General features: G+C 37.2%; 1 protein-coding gene across 4 annotated transcripts in view; it reads left to right on the forward strand.

Moving 5' to 3' along the window:
* Znf385d (zinc finger protein 385D) overlaps positions 1–19,872 on the forward strand; it is a 938,498-nt gene that overhangs the window by 779,930 nt on the left and 138,696 nt on the right. For all 4 annotated transcript variants that reach the window (XM_028875654.2, XM_028875659.2, XM_028875658.2 and 1 more), the window contains one exon: positions 3,980–4,090. In XM_028875654.2, coding sequence (XP_028731487.1) covers positions 3,980–4,090 — 111 coding nt within the window. The remainder of the gene's footprint in view (positions 1–3,979; positions 4,091–19,872) is intronic.

Genomic DNA, 19,872 nt, shown 5'->3' on the forward strand with positions numbered 1-19,872 from the left:
GTTGGCTTTAAACCCAGTCAGAAGCTGTTGGATAACATCCATGTCACCAGCAGACATACCTTTCCAGGGTTATAGTTATTATAGCTTGCAGGGCTAACTATTGTTTTAAATTTTCATATTAAAATAACAATATTAAATTTTGCACTTTCTTGAGATACATAGTTATTGATATGGGTTATGAGAACATAAATTTGTAGATGTTTATGAATGAAAAATATTTGATTATGGTACCAGATGGAGCATGGAAATTTTGTGAGTGATAGCTGTCTTTGCACTTACTGGTTCTGTGATGTTAGCAAGGGACATAGACAGGTCTTCAGAAAGCTAGGATGAAAATATCACTCACTGACCTGAAGTATCCAAGAAGTATCCCTAATATCACCTTTAGAATTGGTGTTGTTTGGGATTGCTAAAAATATCAGCCAAGGGCACAACCTTTACATTTCTAGACTTCCTGGCATTTATGCTATTATGCTTTGGTTTAAAATCTGAAAGCCAAAAAAATAACAGAACAAAGGGAAAGGAGATATCTCAGAGCAGAAATGTAACTTAGGGTTAAACTTCTTCCATGCTTAAATGAAATGGGTTCATGAGCCAAGAACTGGCTGTGGGTCTACAGCCCCTGGGACATGCTCATTTATAAATGAGTTTAACACAAAGCCCAGAGGGGAAGTGTTGAAAACCTGGCCTGAAGATAGAAGTACAAAGGGCCTTAAGTCTGAAATGAAGAAAAACATGATCACTTGGCTTTAAATACAGCCATAGGCTGAGTTTGAAATGTAATTTGAGTCTAGAGATGAGGCAAGCATAGCAATAGGTAGAGTTTCATTCTTGTCTTTCATTTGTGTTTGGGACCAAGTTAATGAATTTTGAAATTCTGCCCTTTAAAATATCCCTACTTAGAAATCAGACAAATGTGCCACTGTTTACCATGTTAATTTTTACCATCCTTTCAACCTTTTTCCTGAGTGCCGTGTTCTGTCCTTGGAGTATGTCTCAAGACTCCATACATGAAGTTTCTCTGTATTATGGTGTTTGTTCTGTGTCCTTTATTTACGCAGGAATCTTAATATATCATTTACATTTTCAAAATAAATTTCTCTTCCCACACCACTGTTTGCATTGGAAAATCATGATAAATTTAAAAGAAAAAGAGCAAGACTGTGTTTACACTGTTGTAGAATCATCATTTGAACACACTTATTGTAGCTGTCTCTAAGATATTAATTTCCCATTGTGTACTATCAATGCCTATATTGGGATTCTGATTTTTCTAAAGCACAATGACCCAAGAACCCTTCTTTCTATGTCTCCTGTACATGCTCGCTGCACTTATTCTCCATTGTATAGAACTCTGATGATGTTGTGCACACACTGTAAGATGCGATTGTTCAACAGATGAGATCCTCTGATTTATGTTATGAAAAACATATATACCTTCTTTGTAAGCAAATATGGTAAATATCTATAACTTTAGGAAAATGGATAAACTATCTGTGTGAGAATCCCCAGTTTGTTATTAGGTTCTGGCTTTAGTGCACATCATTTCATATGTCACTTAGTTAATATAGTTAATAGTTAGTAGTGGAATTCATTATTCAAACTTTGCTTTTAATATTGACTTATTGTATATAAAACATTATTGCTAATTTTCACTGTTAAAGGTGTTAGATTTTAGTAAATTTGTTTGTCTAGATTCCTAAAGTTAGAAGAATTTTTAATGATGTTAATTATACTTTATGACATCCATTTATAGCATACATTTCAGTTAAATCTTCCTTCCCCCAAAGTACACAGGGAGATAATACAATTGAAGAATATACCCATTTGCATCTTGAAATCTCATTTTATAGTCAGAGTCATCACAGCATCATTCAATCCAAGCAGAAGAATTTTGAGAACATGTCATATTTGCATGCAATATCTGGATCTGAAATATCTTCCACAAAAATTGGGGTATTCAACTCAGTAGAGTCTGATTATCCAGTATTATAGATAGAGAAAAATAATGTGCTGCTCATCATTATGAGATAAAAACTAGTGCTGTGTATTTACAAAGTAAGTCTTTGATATCAATATGAAGGGTGTTTATATTTTAAAATACCATTACAGGGGAACTGTAATATCCCTTAATCATTGATCATTAAGGCTTTATGGGTTATGGGAAGAATTCACTTTCTGCCCTGAGAAAAAAATGGTTCTTTTTTGTGCACTGAATACTTGCAACAGAACTCAGTGGGGCCACGTTCTCTGAATTAGCAGCCTCATTCTACTTTTCGCCTGAAGGGTACAGGGAAAATCATTCTGTATGTGTGCTGTAGAAGTGTGGGATGGCATGTTAAAGGGTGAGACTAACCCCAGGAATCAGAGTGAGCTGTGTGTGACCTCTAAGGTCTCATACTTGGTTTACTGTTATTTTTGTTTCTGTGGAAATAGGGATGAGTAGTGCTTGGGGAGGGGGATGATAAAAACTTGACTGGAATGTAAAACATGGCAGTATATATGGAGAAGATTTCTAGTCCAGTTCCCTGGCCTTTCCCCCCACTGTCCTGTAGCAGGCTCAAGTAAAGGAAAGGGCCAGTCCTTTTTGATTAGCTTTCCATGCTTAGATAAAGGAACTGAATTGAATTTAAGAATGATTTTAAATTGTTAAGAGTAAAGAATAATGTGGAATGTGCTGCAAACCATGCAAATGTATTCCTAATGCTAAGTGCAAAAATACATTGTGATGTAGCCACTTGAAGGAACACTAAAGCTGTGGATGTAGGTGACAGCATTATGAGCTGTATGAACATTAGACACCATGACCTCATGTTCCATAATACCATTTATATGAATATAGGGAAATGGCAAGATTTTGGTGACAGGAACACTTTCTTGGCATGTACAAGCCTCTCTATTCTATGTGTACACATAAAATTAAAATATACTGACAGAAAGTGAATCAGTTGTTTTGGGGCCTTACATTTAATGTTAGCGATTCTAAGTATATTCAAGTAAAAATGGATTTTAAAAGACAGCATGGTAAGACTGAACAGTAAATGGGAGGAAGGGACCTTGTCACTTACTAATACTTGAAAGTGAGTATAAAAATCACTGGAACATCCAAGGTTACACCCAGAATCTGGGGGGGGGGGAATGTGTTAAACGGCTTATTTTGATTTGTTTCTCTGAGACATGGTCTCAGTATGCATCATCTGGCCTCAGATCTTTGATCCTCCTGCTTTGGCCTCCCATCATGTCCATTGCAGGTGTGCACACCATTTCCCATTGAAATTATCAACTTAAGGAAGGCAGAAGATGAATTTATCATGCCCATGAATTCTTTTGATTACTCTAACTTGAGTAAACACCAAGCTGAGGGGCAACACCTGGAAGTTATCTACTGACCACTGAGTGCCATTTGCAATATACATAGAAGATTGACATGTAGCTTGTAGGTGGTGATCACAAATGGATTGCCAAGTGAGCTAATGTATAGTTCTGTGTGTCCATTCCTGCTAAACTAGGTTTGCATGCTGTACTTTTAAGGTCTATATGATACAAAACAGACTAAAATTGGATAGTGGTGCATAATTAATATTCATACTTGACAATGTGGTTTGAAGTTCAGATTTGGACAATGATATAAACACATTTCGATGTTAGACTGCTCAAACTAGTAAGAACTTGAGTTTCCATAAACCTTTAATTATACATGAATATTATCAAACTGTGGCAATTGTTGATCCTAAATGAGAAAAGCACTTAGTGTGCAGCTGCTAATGGGAACATTTTTCATCTTCTTATCATACCATGCTTCAGGCTTATTGTTATCTATTTTCCAGGAAAGTAGAAATGCCTTTCCTTAGACTAACATCGTTCTTTATAGCATAAGCAGTAGACAGGAGCTGTGAAGATTAAATGAAACATGTGACATGCAGTGAAACTGATGACCTTTATTTCTATCTGTTGTGTGTGTGTGTTTCTCTCTTTACAGATGGACCCTATTCAGAAAGCCGTAATAAACCATACATTTGGGGTTCCTCTTCCTCATCGGAGAAAGCAAATCATCTCATGCAACATTTGCCAGTTGAGATTTAATTCGGATGTGAGTGTACCACTTAGACACTATAAAATGTATTATATGGTTTTAGTTTTCAGGTTTCTTTTTTCCAGCAACTGAGCATGCACAAATCCAAAGATAGCATGCAAGTCCATGTGTTCTTTAATTTGGGAGTTTAATATCATGTTTATTATTTACTATATAAAAACTGCATGTACAGCTAGATAGACTTAAAAGTTTAATGTTTTGTTTTTAGTATCTTGAGAATACTTAATGTATATCATATGATATACTTTGTCTTTGGAGATTATCAAATTCATAGCCAGTGAAAATTTTAATAGATTATGTCTCTGAAGTAAGACAGATCATTTCCCAAGACCAAGACTTTGGCTTCAACTCTTTTTCCTCACTTGAGATAGGCTCCCAGTTCCAAATTAGTGCTGGGGGAAGTAAGTGTGTGTGCTCTCAGAAGTGCAAATGAACAGGGCAGCCAAAGACCTCAGTTTCTAAAGCACAAGTAGAGTGAAAGCTCCATGGGGAACAAGACAGAAGGGAGATGTCTGGGGACTTGGCCAAGTGCTTTGACAGTGTTGGGGAGGCTGTTACAATTTTCATGAGGAGGAAAGTAGATTGTGGATCCATCAATGGTTACACATCACTGGTTACACTTTTCATGAGGAGGAAGGTAGATTGTGGATCCATCCCAGTGATACCAATGTTTACTTGTAACAAATATAACTCTTTCTCAATCCTTAAATCTGCTTTGATGACAAGTTAGTTCTGAGAGGCACAGAAGAAAGAAGAATTGTGGATCTAGAAGAAGCAGGAGTTGAACACCTAGTACTCAGACTGTCAGCAAATAAAGACCCATGCTTGCTATCTGAATGGACTCCCACCCTGGGGTGCCATTACCTGTGCAAAGTTGCCAGACCGTAGGGGAATGTCATTTGCTGAGATCACCATAGGCAGTGACCAGTCACAGATAATACACAGAGCCTAGACAAATGGTTCATTTCTTCTGGAGCAGAGCCGTTCATTTTATGTGAGGATTTCTTAGGTCATGGAACTCAAGTCTTCTGTTGCAGTTCAAACATTCCTTCTGCTGACTTGAAAGAAGGGTGTCTGTCTAGACTTGCCCTGATGCATTTGAACTTCATAGACCTCCCCTGGGGTACTTGGGTAGTTCATAATAAATGAAACTTACTAGTTCCAGAGGCTGGGAAACCCAAGCCTAAACTGCTGGTAATTTCCAAGTCTGGCAAAGATCTGCTGCCTGACTTGTAGGTGATACATTCTCACCAGGCTTCCACAAGGCAGACTGATCAAACAGCTCCATGGAACACCAGTTTCTGCCCTCATGATCACATTAACAAAGGCCTCATTTCCTAATGCTTCACCTCAAGCATTAGGATTTCAACATGGGAGTTTGGCCAGAGCAGAAACCCCAACCACAGCCTCACTTGAATGGTTCTAATATTATATTAACTGGTTAAAACTAGACACTAAGCACACATGATCTCTTTGGAAAGGATTTTTTAAAATGTTTTTAAATTTTATTTGTTTTTTAAAAGCTGCACATCTTTATTTACTGGAACTAAAGTTTATCAGAGTTGCTTTATTCATTAAAAATAACATATTATAAAACAATGATTTGTAATGATTTCTTCTAGCCATTGTAAAAATGGAGCATCCTTCTAACATGTAAATAAGAGTTGTGAACTCATTGCTTTTTTGTGAGTTAACATTGTATTTATTTTAATTTTCATTTATGTGTTCAACTTATACTTTTCAGAACAGATTATACCAAGTTTTAAATTCCTAAAGATTTAAAAGATATGATAAAAGTTATTTGTTCCATGATAGGCTTTTGTTTCAGAAATGGTCCTTTTGTTTCTAAGACTCAAAAGTAGTGTTGTAAGCTGTGAGCTCTTTTCTGAACACTGGGTAAATGAAAACACATTTCTGTCACCATTATTTTATGAAAGTGGCTTTTGCTTAGTACCTGTTCTACTTACATTGACTTGAAATTTTACTTTGAAAATTACCAGATAAAGATGACAAGACTCCCCTAAAACAAGTTGCCAGCTTTTCACATGTGATGAGGCCATTTTAGTACCTCCATCTTCCAACAGTTTCACTATCAATATTTTCCACAGTCAGAAGGATACGTCAAGATCATTAGACCTATCATCCATTGACCTTTGCACTGAGTACAAGAATTCTACTTGCCATGTCAGGCAAGGGCTTTGGATTGATCATTCCTAGTAATGAGCCATTCAGCATTTCCAGGGGATGGTTCCAATTTGGGAAGGTGTTTCTATTCCCCTAGATTGATATCCCAATCATGACTAGGAATTAAAAATGTTATACAATAAACTTTAAGTGACCTTTACATTCACAAATATCACTGTTAACATTAACCTGTAGAAGGTAACACAAGAACTTTTTACCATGTTTCTTTTCACCAATATAATCTCATTTTCTTATTAAAAAGACAATAGACATTTATTTTGCTAATAGTATTTCTAGGTGGCATAAGGTCCACATGTTATCTTTATCACGGATAGCTGGCTACTGTTCTCACATTTTGCAGTATGACATGTGATCAAAGGAATATGGACAAGCTGTTATGGTATTTGGGCTTATAGGTCTGGGTCATCATTAACCATTGCAGGCTCGATCCATGACTAGACAGTGTGTGTACTAGTTTTGTACTTGCACTGTGACTGGGAAAAACACAAATTTGTCACCTCATTGTTCTGGGGGCAGGAAGTCTAACATGAGCCTCTCTGGATATTATCACCATATTGAAAGAATTTTGTTGCTACAAAGGGCTATGCAGAAGAATATAGTTCCTTCTGGTTTCCAGCTCATAGAGGCTTTCAGAAGAGAGCCTCTCCACTTCTCTCGATATCAGAGGGGTGTTCAGGTCTTTATTCAGTTGCTTTGACTCTTCTGCCGACTCCTGCATATCAACAGATCATACTGGGCCAACCTAATAATCCAGGATAATTGCCTCATTTTCCATTCAACCAACTGGTAACTTTAATTGAATCTGCTAACTTACCCCACTTTTCTGTGTCATATATCGCATGTTTACTTTCAAGGGATGAGATTTCAGCCATCTTTGGAGGTTGGTCTCTACCATGGATGCTTTCTGAGGAAGTCTGACCAGGATTCCAACTGCATATTATGGACATTAACTTTATAGCCCTGAAATTATAAAACACTGAGCAGATGAACTCTGTGTTTTATAAGTTCCTATGCTTTCATTGCTCGTAGATTTTCATTTATTTTTAATGTTTGATGTAATCTCACCATATAAGATTAATATTTAAATGATTATTATTCTATTTGTTTAGTTAATTACACATGTATGTGAATGAGCACGCATTTGTCACAATCTGGGTGTGAAGGTCAGAGTCAATCCTTCCTTCTAACATGTGTGTCCCAAGGATCCAAGCCTTGTCCTCAGGGTTGGTGGCAAGTACCTTTACCCTCTAAGCCATCTTGCCACCTGAGGGTTAATTTTTTTAAACAACACTTTTCTTTTCTTTTTAAATATAAAGATCTAATACTGATTTTTAAAAGGCAATAATTTCACCATATTTTGCTAATAAGATTTAATTATTGCAGAATTAAAATGTAACAATTGACCTTCTCTTAGAGATGTAAAATTACCCTTGTACATTTATGCTTCAGTAAGAACTAAGGCCAGGGAAGCAATGGGGTTGTGTTCTTACTAACCTGCAGTATTCTAAAATACTAATTTAATGAACTGTTTAGATGATGAATGACAATATCCATTAAATTTATCAGTTGATAACATAATAATATAATCCATATATAGAGAAAACTTAAGATCAACATACATGTATATGGTATCATAATATTTTAATACCAAGGACCCCCTTCCTAATGCCCAAACCACTGCCCATTTGTTCTTTCTAGGTAATCTGGATTTTGTTTTCTTGTTTCTGTTTTTAAGCCTGGAATGTTCTGGAGCAACACTGTAATTCACTTGTATGCCTGATTGAATTTTCTGTCACTAGGAAAGTGTTTTTGCCACAGGAGCCTTTTTACATTTCAAAGCTTCTTCCCTTTCCAGTGAAAATAATAGCTTACAATTCTTTTCATCTCTGGATCATGAAAATTCAATTTCCTCTCCCTCTCTAAGCTTTTATTTATTTTTTAACCCTTCATATTAAAAACTATGTAGTTTGATATTGTACATACCTGTTTTTTATATGTTACAATTTCCAGCTAGGGCCCTGCAGATAGCTTTTAAAATGTCATAAACTATATTAAATTCAATTAAATCAGATTGCTTTTTTTGATACAAACTTTTTACTGAATAAAATATTTTAATATTCATATGAATATGCTGGAGTTACACAAAAACATGCAATTAAAGGCTGAAAGGTTGTAATGTGCTCAAAATAAGCATGAATTCTTATGTGGCCTGAGCAAGTTAGTAAGTATGCTTTTGAAAGATAACTTAAAACTGGGCTAACATGGCTATAAGATGATTAAGTGAAACAAAGAACAAATATTTAACGATTGTTTGTAGAACATGAAATAAGATCTCAGTTCCCAAACCAAGGAATATAAAATGTGTCTTTATAGTCAAGCTCATAATAACAGAGTTTTATTGTATGCTAGAGGCAGAAGAAACGGCTAAGTTCTTATGCCAAGCTAAGGCATACTGTAAGAGATTTGTAAGTAGTCAGGTGGCCAATAGCTGGTGTTCTGGTTACATTTCTGTTGTAGTGACAAAATGATAAAATGCTCTCAAGAAAAGCAACATAGTAGAGAAGAGGTTTTGGCTCACAATTCTAGGTCATAGTCCATCAGTGTGGGGAAGTCACAGCAGCAAGAGCTTGAGACATCACAACCATAGTCAAGAGCAGAGACAGAGAGGTGCTCTCATGTTGTTTGCTTATTAGTTGTCCCAGTGCATAGGATGCTGCAAAGTAGCATGGTCAGAGCTCTGTGAATTCCTCATAAGCCACACTGTCCTGGAGAGACAGCCTTGAGTTTCAACAGATTAATGTCTGGGCTCAAAGCTGGTATGGAGAAAGTGTGGGCTTTACCCACAAAGAGTCCTGGTTCTTCTCACTCAATCCCACTCACAATTCAAGAATAGCCACATTGACAGTTTAAATACAAGTTCAAATTCAAATGCCTGAGTTATTCAGTAACATTCCTGCTACAACTCAGGACTATCAAACATTAATTACTTCTAGGAACTTATATGATGAAGCAACAGAGGGAACAGGCTATAATTAAAAGATACCATGGCTCAGAAGCCTCTGACCCTTTAATAAAGGAAGATGTTTAAGATAACCACCAGTTTCATTAATAGATCCCCCAATACTATTTAAAGTACAAAATATTAATAATGAATAATTACTTAATATTATAAATTTTTACTATTCATGTTCTACATTTTTAAACCAGGGATATAGTGAAATTAAGCAGTTTAAAGTTTTCATAATGCTCATAAAGTCAGCATTAGCAGTGATTTTCTTTCCAAGTAACCAAATCACTCAATTATCTGCTCTTCACATCAAGTGTTAAAAATCTCTTTAATATTAAAATCAATATTATTTGGGGATGATGCTTAAATACCACTTAAACAAAAACTGATGGTTGTATCAATATCAAAGACTTATCCATTTACATTTTACCTTAAAAATATTTATTTCTTATATTTCTGTGGATATGGATGTGCCTTCCTGAGTTAATCTGCTCTACATGCATGCAGGTATCGCCAGAACAAGGTCCTCTGAAACTGGATGTCAGGTGTTTATGAGCTGGCACGTGGATACCAGGTGCTGAAGCCCGGTCCTCTGAAAGACTAATAAGTGCTCTTAACCACTGAGCCATCTCTCCAGCTCCAACTTACTTACAAACAAACAAAACAACTAAATACCTATGTTGCAAGCATTCTTAAACTTTGTGAAGCATAAAATGAAATATACCTTTATCTTTGTATGGTTTAGCACTTCATTGTTCTTCTTGAATTGTAAATTCCATTTTGAGATTTTTTTTTTTTGAATTTCTAATTAATGCTTGCCCACATCTGGTAGTGTCTGTTGTCTATAAACATACTGAAAAAAGTACATTGATTCTTTGCCCATATTGTAGTCTTACTAAATGCGTAGGAGAAAGGTTTTTAATAACCAGCACTTAAAATGTGCAACCAATTCCAAACTTGAAGCCAATACCAGTGAAGAGAATGAAAGGGCAGGAAAGCCACCAACCAGAATTAGACACCTTGTCAACTGCTGCCTAGAAACTGGTTGCTTTGGGCTCTTCTTTGAATTAAAAGTTTCACCATCTTATGCCTTAAGATGAGTAACCAAGGGCCAACCAGATATTTCAGTAGATAAAGGTGCGTGGCACCAAGTCTGACTTCCGAGTCTGATCCTTGGCTCCCACATGGTGGAAGGAAGGAACTGATTCCCACAATTTGGCCTATCTTCTGCCCATACATGTCATGACACAGTGTACCCACACATATACATGCCCACATACACAAAAATATATGTATTAAAATAAAAATTTTATAAATAAAAAGATAAAATGGCTCACCAAGTCAGGTCCAGAACTGGAGGTTGAGGCAGGAGAATGTGATGAGTCTGACGCTAGCCTGGGTGTATAGTGAGACACTATCTCAAAACTCACTAAATAAATAAAATTAAATTACTAGCCATATATTTTAGTGATGTTAAAATGAAATACAATATGGCAGAAAGGACTACAAACTCTAATCCAAGGTTATTTTATTTTATGGGATACACAATATAGTCATGTGCCTCCCACCCCGGAATGTTAAATCACCTCATGAGAAACATCAAATTTGGAATACCTTTGCTATTCTTCAGAAAATACACTTCTGTTTGAAAGGTTAATCTTTTTATATTTTGTTTTTAGTATTGAAGCATTTGTTTTTATGTTGATATAAGGTATCCATTCCTGGAGAATTTATACCTTTTAATAAATAATGATGATTCATCTATTAAAAACTCTTCAACTCTTTAAGTTTGTTATTGGTGGTGCTGTCTCCAAAGAGCCTTCTGAGGGATGTGTTCTGAGGTGGATTTCAGTCAGATTTGACACATCTCTTTCATAGGAGAATCTGTTGGTCTGTGAGACTCACAGTAAGTTACAGTTTTGGCTTGAGCATCATGGTCTTTTCATTAGGTGCCATTTCCTTCTAAATAGCAATTTCCTGTCAGGGATAATCTACTTGTCAGAGAAGAGACCTGTGTGAGAGCCAGCTAGATAAAATCGTTCTTGGATGACCTGTGTAAGCCATGTTCTAGGGTGTGGGCTGACAGACTGCATGTCCACATGTCTAGGTGACTCCATTCATGATCATATCCTCTAAGCTTACATTTGGGCCCTTTTGTCTCTCAGCTGCACTGGCTGTCGATTTTTGAGTGGAAAACCCAGTGCTGTCAGGACAGTTCAGAAAATAAAACTTTTAAAAAATTTATTTTTATACTTTTTTTTATGTTTTGCCTGTGTGTATGTGTGTGTGTGTGTGTTTGTGTGTGTGTGTGTTTATGCCATGTGAATTCCTGGTACCTACATAGACCAGAAGTTGGTGTGGGGTCCCTGTAATTGGAATTGTAGACAATAGTTAACTACCATGTGGGTGCTGGAAGAGGAACATAGATTTGCTGGAAGAACAGCCAGTACTTTTAACTGCTGAGCCCAGGAAACCCAAGAGGAGGACTAAGGAAGCCACTGACTATTGGAAGTGTAAGGATCCAAGTTAATGGGAATGGGATAGTCAAGAATGTCTAAACTGGGTAGAGTTCTATCGTCTGAGGATAAAATGAAGGGTAGGCTGAGAAAAGAGACATCTGAGAGTTTACATTTCTCTAAATTTCTTATCCACACATAGAAGGTCAGATTTTAAATGTCTAAAAAGAGAAGGTTGATATTTCATAGGACCAGTAAGTCTCCCATTAGCAAAGAAATAACTATTTCTGAGCATTATGACTGCCCCTAGAAGCAGTTCTATATTAATGCAAATAAATGTCTAAGAGGTTTTCTGGGAAGAGATGGATGTTTCAGTGGATAGAGGCACATTTCGTCAAGCCTGAAGACCTGATTTCCATGCCCAGAACCTACGTGGTCGAAGGAAAAACAAACTCCGACAAGTTATGCTTTGACCTCCACATATATGCCATGCTGTACACTTGCCCACACATTCACACACAGAGATAATCAATAAATAAACTATAAATTTTAAATAGTCTTTCTTTTCATATGTAGGTTTCATAGATGGAGAACCTACAGAGATGGCAGACTGTGTAGTTGACTGTGTAAAGGTTCCAAGACTTGAAATCACTAAGAGAGTGGGATTGAGTTCCATCATAATGCTTTTATTTCTCATTAGCCAATGATACATGGGTGAAACTTCTTTTGGGAACCACCTTGTAATTTGCTGATACTCTGAATTTTGGACACTGGCTTTATATATATCCTTGTATTATGTTTCATTATAATTTATTTTAACTTCTTGTAAAACAGTTTTACCACTGCCCTGAAACTAGAGCAACAGAGCTATATTCCTGGATAGAGGAACAAAGAATGTTGAAGAATCAGAATTGTATATTATCTGGATTTTGTGGCTGTTGGTACCTTAACCTTTGCTCTTGGTTCTTGGCTCTTTTTTTTTTTTTTTTTCAGGGCTGATAATTCATCTTGATCCTGGATTAAATGAAACTGAAACTATATCAGGCATGTTGGAAATTGCAAACCATGCTTAGTGTACCTGGGTAGAATTTCTTATATGGCTATTGAGCCTGATCTACCAGTTCTGCCTAATATAGGCAGTGTTTTAGAAACTCCTTTTACATCAAATATTTTGTTCCAGGCTCAACTGTTTTGAAGCCAGACAAATCTTACTTTAAATGCAGAATAAGGCCCCAAGCATCTGTTGTCTTGTTCCAAATCAATGTTTTGACTCAAATTGAACCTGATCAAGATAAAGCTTACAGTCCTGTGGGAAACTCATATGTATGTAGGGGTACAGAATAGGGCAGCTGGAAGCAGGACACATTGGACTAAGAGTTCACTTTTCTAGGCATGTGTGCTTTGTTCAGATGCTTTTGAGACACAGGAGATTTTTGCATAATCACGCATAACAGTCTGTATATGGACCTTATCTGTACTGGGCATAAATGAGCTTTGCAGCCCTAATATCAAGATCTGTGTAGAGATGGCTGTACGGCAAACTTATTCTTATATAGCTTATTGATGATCAGGCCCTGTCAGTGGGGCTTTTAACCTTCCTGTAGACTCCTTTTTAAATAAGGTTGCAGAAGTAGTCTCTGAACAGATTCAATCCATTTCCCAAGCAGGGCTTATTTTCTCTGCATCAGTGAACTTGTCATGATAATCAACTTTTTTTTGTCCCAACCATCAATCACTCTTGATTACAGCTGGATAGAAGTTCTGTTCTGTTGATCAGCTCATCAGTGCACGTAATATTACACCTGGAGGCCAGTACAAATCAGCCCTCCATGGGGGAAAAGCATTTTCCTCCAAGGCTTTTGTGGAAGGTTTCATCATTTACATTGTGTCTCATTGAGTTGTCATGTCTGCCTTGGACTCTGTCTGCCTCCTCCCTCAGCAAAAATCATCTTCCAAAATAGCTCCCTTCATCTCCTCGATTATTTGTCCAATTATTCTGCTCATAATCTATTTTATCCCCATTATCATATTAAGTTTTCCAATCGTTAGTGCAGATATTGTGGAAATTCAAATCGCATGAATTATAATTCAATGAATATTCAGTACCACTGTAAAACCCGTTTATCATATGTTTCCTTGGATGTTTGCAAGTCTAATTGTGTTGACTTTTTTTAAGGTTTCCTGAATTAGAATCTTTGTTTTCTTTTTTAGCTTGGGAAACTGAATATTTATCTTTAATTTTCATAGTATTTTAAGCAACATTAACTGTCTGCCTCTGTGGTTCAAAAAGACATTGAGAAATAAATATTTTGAAACCAATCGCTCAATGTCAGCGTTGCTCATATACCGTGTGTGTAGTATATGTTATATGCAGCCAAAGTCTTCCTGATTCCTCTGAGTTATCTTGGATTTCCTAAACTAATATCACTGCAGAGAAGTTGCCAGAGCAATGATAGCATATATCCACAGCAAACTATTTACTGATTTCATTAAATACTTGAAACAGATATGTGGTTAAAATCTATGTCCTCCAATTAGTCCTTATTTGTTCTCCCCATAATTTGTATTATTTTTATTATTGTGTAAAATCTAAGGTAATAATTTAGAAAATAATGAAAAATAATTTAGCAGTTAAAGTACAAAGAATCAGGCAACATTGCGGCTGGAAATTACACAATAATGTAGATTTGATTAGAAACCAGCTGTTTCCTTTAAATGGCTTCATTACAATAGCCTAAAATTTCCATGACACTAATATTTTCTATTTTGTGTAAAATAAATAACTCAGCCCCAGTTTCTCTTCAATTATATAAATATTTCTCTTTTTAAAATAAGTAGTATGAGAAAGAGTTCTGTGTTTTCACGTCCTACAGACATTTTACTATTTATGTTTCTTAAGTTATAAAACAAAAACTAGGGCAAAAGGATCAGTTAATGACAAGTCATCTTTATGGACCTGTATAAAACCTGCAATGCTAGTTGGGAATTCAGCACTTAGAAAAATTGAGTTCAAACTCACTCACCACTTTCTCTGTGTTCTGGAAACTTCCCAGGATTGGAGTTCGTCAGATTTACATAGATGCATTAACATCACACAGGTTTAAAAGTTACCCTTGTGCACTTTCCGGAACCCACTCCTATGACTTCCCAACACTAAGCAGCCCATATCTTCTCAGGATACAAAGCACAGAATAAACCATCTCCTCTTCTCAGCTATGACAGGCAAGTCTTGTTTGCTATGACAATTTGTCAGGCCAGATTACAGTTTGATTTCACGGTTTTAAACAGTAGCCAGATGAATGCTGAAAGTCAGCATCACTTAAGTGGTTATGTTCCCATGTTTATAAAACACTCAAAGTGTGGGGAAAATTCTAACTTGGGGATTCTGACATGGAATAATAAGCCTTTACAGCTAACTAAGGGAAGAACCAATCCTTCCCTCTCTCAGCTTTTCTCCTCTGAAGATGGTTTTCACATCATAATTTCATTCACACATTATATCCAGGTGGAAAATTTGAAGCAGATTTTAGGAAACAATGGGATCCCATTACTAAAATTTTGACCCCCCCCTCCTCTCAATAAACTGCCAATCTTTACACTGAAACATGCTAAGGATGAAATCCCAAAACTCCAAAGAGTATTTCATGCACAGAACTATATTTCCTTTGTATTTAAGCAAAGTCCTAGGGTACAGGAGAACCCGATAGTCTGGAAGAGGGAGAGGAAAATGAGTTATTGTAAGGTTCCGAAGAACCTGCACACTAGTATCTCCAAATGAAATTTCTCCTCTGACTCTGTCTGTATGCCAATCTCAACTAGTAACTAGCACTGTTTGGCTAGCTAAAACATCCTAAATATCTTAATCTAAAATCCCCAACACTAACAGCCACATACTTACTCCTCCAAGACCCCATGTCAGAGAGCAATCACCATCTTGACCATTCTCCTTATTTCTTCTCTCTTTAGTATCCATTTTGAAAGAATGTCAGAATTAGGTGGATGAGGACTTTCCAGCATTGCTACTTTCCTCAATTAAAAAACAAAATGCTTGGAGCCTGTGAGATGGCACTGTGGGTAAAGGTTCTTGCCCACAAGCCTGGTGAAATGAGTTCAATCCCTGGATCACATATACAGGTGAAAAGAGGGAGCCAACTCCACAAGCACAGTGTGGCATATGTGTCCCTCTGCATGGCACATGGAATAACAACAACAATACAAATACTAATATTTTTTAAGGCAAAATCCTTAGAACATCCACACAGCTCCATCAACTATGGCTGCTGAGAGCTTTGATGTTAAAATTGTATCTGATATAATTATTAGAATTTTTATTCTTGTTTTGTTTTATTTTTGTTTTGCAGTGCTAACAGTTGACATGGGGCCTTACCCTTATGCAAGCACTCTGTCATGGAGGTATATATTCAATCCATGGCTTAATGAAATGGAGTCTTGATATGCAGTCTAGACCAGCCTCAAACTTGCAGTCTTTCTGTCTTAGGGTTATTATTGCTGTGTTGAAACACCATAACCAAAGACACCTGGGAAGTAAAGAGTTTATTTGGCTTATGTTTCCATATCACTGTTCATCATTGAAGGAAGTCAGGACAGGAACTCAAGCAGGGCAGGAATCTGGAGGCAGGGATTGAAGCAGAAACCATGGAGGAATTGTGCTTACTGGCTTGCTCAGCCTACTTTCTTATAGAACCAAGGACCCAACCCAGGGAAGACACTACCTAAATGGGCTGGGCCCTCCCCCAACAATTACTAATTAAGAAAATGTCTTACTATTCCCAGTCCCACCTGTCCCCAGTCCACCAGCAAAATCTACTATATTACCCTTCCAAGGGAGACCCATCCGTCACTCCCTACGTTGTCGTTGTTACTTAGTCTCACTGGGTCTGTGAATTGTAGCATGGTTATCCTTTCCTTTACAGCTAGTGTCCACTTGTAAGTGAGTACATACCATGTTTGTCTTTCTGGGTCTGGGTTACCCCATTCTGGATGATTACTTTTCTCTAGTTCCATCCATTTGCCTGAAAATTTTGTGATGTCATTGTTTTAACAGGTAATACTCCACTGGGTAAATGTACCACATTTTCTTTTTCCATTCTTCTGTTGAGGGACATCTATTACAAATAAAGATGCTATGAACACACTTGAGCAAGTGTTCTTGTGGTAGGATGGAGTGTCCTTTGGATATATATGCCCAGGAGTGGTATAGCTGGGTCTTGAGGTAGATCATTTCTCAATTTTCTGAGAAACTGCCATATTGATTTCCATAGTGGCTGTATAAAGTTGTACTCCAGCAATGAAGGGGTGTTCCCCTTGCTCCACATCCTCTCCAGCATGAGCGGTCACTTGCATTTTTTTTATTTTAGCTCTTCTGACTGGTGTAAGATGGAATCTCAAAGTATTTTTATTTGTATTTCCCTGATGGCTAAAGGTGTTGAACATTTCTTTAAGTGTTTCTCAGCCATTTATGATTCCTCTGTTGAGAATTTTCTGTTTAGATCTGTATCACATTTTTAAATTGTATTATTTGGTTTTTTGATATCTAGTTTCTTGAGTTCTTTATATATTTTGTATACTAGATCTCTGTCAGATGTGGAGTTAATGAAAATCTTTCCGAGTCTCTGGGGCCATATTGTCTTATTGATAGTGTCCTTTGCCTTACAGATGCTTCTCAGTTTCATGAGTTCACATTTATTAATTATTGATCTTAGTGCCCACACTATTGGTATTCTGTTCAGGAAAGTGTTTCATGTTTGACTGCATTCAAGGCTATTCCCTATTTTTCTTCTGTCAGGTTCAGTGTATCTGATTTTATGTTGAGAATCAGTTGTGGGGGAGTGTGGAGGGATAAAATAATGGGAGAAATGACGGGAATTGGGGACATTTGGGGGGCAAGGTAGAAATCTAGTGTAATGGGAGCAGGGGCTGTCTAGGACTCTTTTGCCTACTTTTGGGACTGTTTTCCCCCTACTGGGTTGCCTCTTCCAGCCTTGATGTGATGGTATATGCCTGGTCTCCTTGTAGCTTGTTATGCCATGTTTGGTTGATGTCCCTGGGAGTTCTGCTCTTTTCTGTGGAGAGGCAGGAGGAGATCTGGGGGAAGTAGGAAAGTGGGGGCATGGACTGGGATGAAGGGAGGGAGGGGAAACTGAAGTCAGGATATAACATATGAGAGAAGAATTTTAAAAAAATGCCTTATAGACTTGCCTACTACCCGATCTTATGGAGGCATTTTCTTAATTGCCTCTTAGATGACTCTAGCTTGTGTCAAGTTGACATCAAATTATCCAGTACATCCTCACTCAGCCTTCTGAGTGCTGGGATTACAGGTGTTTGTGTCATTGTTCTTAGCCTGTCAGAGCTTTCCTCATCTTATCTGCTCCCTGCACTCTGTCCTTCCTCATTCCCAGCACACAGACTTCCTGAGCCTGAGAACTGAAGCAGAATGAAAGAGATGAGGCGGTGGTATGGTGGGGAAATTTAAAGGGTTGTTAAGCATTGGATAATTGAGACAAACAATAGTTTAGCACAACATTAAAAGGATTGAATTCACACTATGACTCAAGAGTGACCATCTACTTTTGTAAACAAAGTTTTATTTGAAAGCAGGTAAGGCAAGGTTTACTTTTGTAAACAAAGTTTTATTTGAAGCAGGTAAGGCAAGGTTGTTCAAGTGCAGAGCCAGATCTTGTCTTTTTACAAAATTCTTATATTTTTCATCTATTGTTGTTATATCAATTATTTAAAACATTATATTGGGTCTTATGCTTCACTTACTAAAGTTTTAGTGTCCTCTGCAATTTTGCTAAGTAGGCAAGTGTCCCCAATCCCTGTCCTGCCTTTGCTACACTCTACCTTGTTCTGAGCCTTGAATGTTCTGAGCCTTTCCTTCTTTCCAGGCTCTGCTGTGACTCCCAGCACTCACGAGGCTGAGGGAGGATATACTGGATAATTTGATGTCAACTTGACACAAGCTGGAGTCATCTAAGAGGCAATTAAGAAAATGCCTCCATAAGATCTAGTTGTAGGCAAGCCAGAAAGACATTTAAAAAAAATTCTTTTCTCTGGCTTGCTTCTTCCCCAGATTCATACATAGTTTGCTTTTTCAGGTTGTATTAAAATGTCACACTCTTTTGACACTCACTCTGAGCAGTGCATTAAGGTTTCAACCACTGTTATCCACCATTCTCATCTGATGATTTTTGTCTTAACCCCTTCTAATATTCTACATAATATGTTTATTAACTGTGTTTATTTCTCATAATGTTCAACTTGGATATAAATTCTGTCAGAATAGTGATATTTGTTGCTGGAGGGCTTCTCTCCAGGTTCCCCAAGCCCTGCAGTCCCACAATCCACGTATAAAATAATCACTCAGACGCTTATATCACTTATAAACTGTGTGGCCGTGGCAGGCTTCTTGCTAACTGTTCTTTTATCTTAAATTAACCCATTTTTATAAATCTATACCTTGCCACGTGGCTGGTGGCTTACCAGAGTCTCTACATGCTGCTTCTCCTGGTGGTGGCTGCAGTGTCTCTCTTTCCTTCTTCCTGTTTCCCCAATTCTCCTCTCTCCTTGTCCCACCTACCTCCTGCCTGGTCATTGGCCATCAGTGTTTTATTTACATAGAGTGATATCCACAGCACTTCCCCTTTCTTCTTTTTTTAAAAAGGAAGGTTTTAACTTTAACATGGTAAAATTACATATAACAAAACAATTATCAAGCAAGAATTACAGTTACAATATTAAAGAAGATGTCCTATCTATCTTATATTTGTGAGTTTAAGATTTTATATCTAACTTATCTTTTATCATAACTGAGGAAATTACAACTATCTAGTCTTCAACCACATAAAAGACCTGAGAAAGAACATAATGGTACCTGAGAAATGGTAGATGGATGCAAGCAACTTTCAGGAATCTTGTAAGAGTAGACCAAGACAGCTGGCAGCCTGGACAGTCACCTAATGTTTCTCAGCATTGTTGGTGCATTCAAATTGGCTACAGGCCTAGAGTATCTGACAGACCATTTTCAGAAGCAGGATTTCTGAAAGACCATCTTACCCTATCTTGGCAGAGTACAGTGGTCGCTTTCC

The sequence above is a fragment of the Peromyscus leucopus genome, chromosome 9 (assembly GCF_004664715.2).
Source record: "Peromyscus leucopus breed LL Stock chromosome 9, UCI_PerLeu_2.1, whole genome shotgun sequence".
In the NCBI taxonomy this organism is placed as follows: domain Eukaryota; kingdom Metazoa; phylum Chordata; class Mammalia; order Rodentia; family Cricetidae; genus Peromyscus; species Peromyscus leucopus.